General features: G+C 58.7%; 1 protein-coding gene across 1 annotated transcript in view; it reads left to right on the top strand.

Moving 5' to 3' along the window:
* Nucleotides 1-263: 263 nt before the first annotated feature.
* EMH_0001900 (uncharacterized protein) overlaps nt 264-1,953 on the top strand; it is a gene marked incomplete at both ends in the record, with an annotated part of 2,785 nt that continues 1,095 nt past the window's right edge. Inside the window, 2 exons of the mRNA XM_013495752.1 lie at nt 264-515; nt 1,621-1,953. Of these exons, the coding sequence (XP_013351206.1) occupies nt 264-515; nt 1,621-1,953 (585 nt within the window). The remainder of the gene's footprint in view (nt 516-1,620) is intronic.

Below are 1,953 nucleotides of genomic sequence, written 5' to 3'. Positions count from 1 at the left end.
ACCACCGGACGATCTTAGCAAACCGCTGCTGCTGCTGTTGCCACGGCTGCTGATACTGTTGATGCTGTGCAAACTGCTGCACCAGCATCTGCTGCTGCAGCGGCTGGCGCTCCTGCAGCTGCCGCGGCTGCCCAGCAGCTACGCAGTTGCCGCGGCTGATAGCGGCGCGAATGCGCACCCATGAGCGTTGGCCAGCAACAGCAGATGCGGTTACTGCAGCAGTTGCTGCTGCGGCGTTTGCTGCTGCAGCGGTTGCTGCCCCGATGTTTGTGCATACTCCATGGCGCCCCAAGGTGAAGCTGGCAGTGGACCCCCTGAGGCCCCTGCAGCCCACGTCCCTCACCGCAGAAGCAGCAGCAGGAGCAGGGGATAGTGCTGAACTTGTTTGCGCTGCAGCAGCAGCAGGAGTAGCAGCAGCAGCAGAAATGCAAAAGGATCTTGGCAGAAGGAAACCGGCGGTCATCTGCGTAGCCGCAGCAGCAGCAGCAACAGCAACAGCAACAGCAGTAGCAGAGGTCCGCCTGCCGTTTCGTCTGGCCTTGCTGCTGTTCCGGCTTCGAGGACCCTTATTGTTTCTTTACGCGTTGTGTTGCCGTTGCAGTTGCTGCAGTCGTTGCTGCTGCTCCTGCGGTTCGCCGCTGTTCTCCGGGGTTCAAGCACTGCAAGCACTCGCCTCGGACATAGCGAGCGTCTCTGCGGCAGTCCTACTGGTTTGAGGGGCCCTAGGGGCCCCTAAGAGATGCAAGGCTTCATAGGGCCCCTGGGGCCCCCTCTTGCCACGGCGGGTGACGCTGCAGCAGCACTGCCAACAACACCTCAACAACTGCAGTGCAGAGCTTCTGATCATAAACCAATAAAAACAGTTATTTAATTTAGGAAGAGACAGAAAACTGCAAAAAGAAAACGGTGTGGGGCCCCGGCGTGCCTCACTGGGGGCCCCAGTGGGCCTCGTGGGCCTCCGATACTGCAGCACCAGCAACATTAGCAGCAACTGCAGCAGCAACTGCAGCAGAACTTCTAATTAGTTTTAGTTTGCTGCTTTCCTCATGGATCGCCTTCTGCTGTGTACATCTTTTGAGCCCACCGCTGCAGCAGCAGCAATGCCAGCAGCAGCAGCAACAACAGCAACATCTGCAGCTGCAGTAAGCTTCGTTGCGACTCAACAGCAGATCTCCCGTTAATAGTTCTGTTTGCGCCTCCGATGCCTTCACAAAGCCAATCGGATTTCATAGTGGGGCCACGTGAGCCAGCTCCATACATTGCAGCAACTGCAGCTACTCCTGCAGCAGCCGGAGCAGCAGCTGCAGCTGCTGCTCCGGCTGCTGCTGCGGAGGCCAGAGCTGGGCATAAGCCATGTCGCTGCTGAAACGGATCAGTCCTCATACCAGAGTGGATGTAGCGGCAGCAGCTGCAGCAGCAGCGAATGTTGCAGCAACTTCCTCTGCTGCGAGGCCTTACAGACCTGTGAGAAAACAGCTGCTGCTGCGTTGCCCAGTGGGGCAGAGGCAACAGCAGCTGCTGCTGCAGCAGCTGCTGCCACGAGAATGCTCTCATTCTCCGCCTCAGCAGCACGCTGCTGCGCGAGCAGCTAGTTCTGCTGCGGCTGCAATTGCTATGCAGCATAGGAACGTGCAGCAGCATTCGCATGTGCAGCAGCAGCAGCAGCAGCAACAGCAGCAGCAGCACCTCACCGAAGATGATGAATTCCCTTTTGCTGCCAATGCCTCCTGCTGGGGGCAGCCGCACCATCACTTGGAATTGCCTCCATGGGGACAACAGCTGTTGCACCAGCACCAACAACCGTACCCGCAGCAGCAACAACAGCTGCAGCAACAGCACCAGCTGCAGCAGCAGCCTCAGCTGCAGCACCACCAGCTACAGCAGCACCAGCTGCAGCATCACCAGCTGCAGCAGCACCAACTGCAGCAGCGCCAGCTGCAGCAGCAGCAGATG

This window comes from Eimeria mitis, genomic scaffold (assembly GCF_000499745.2).
Source record: "Eimeria mitis Houghton genomic scaffold, Emh_scaff173, whole genome shotgun sequence".
NCBI classification, from domain to species: Eukaryota; Apicomplexa; class Conoidasida; order Eucoccidiorida; family Eimeriidae; genus Eimeria; species Eimeria mitis.
The sequence above is the reverse complement of the archived record's forward strand: the minus strand, read 5'-3'. Positions and strand labels throughout refer to the sequence as shown.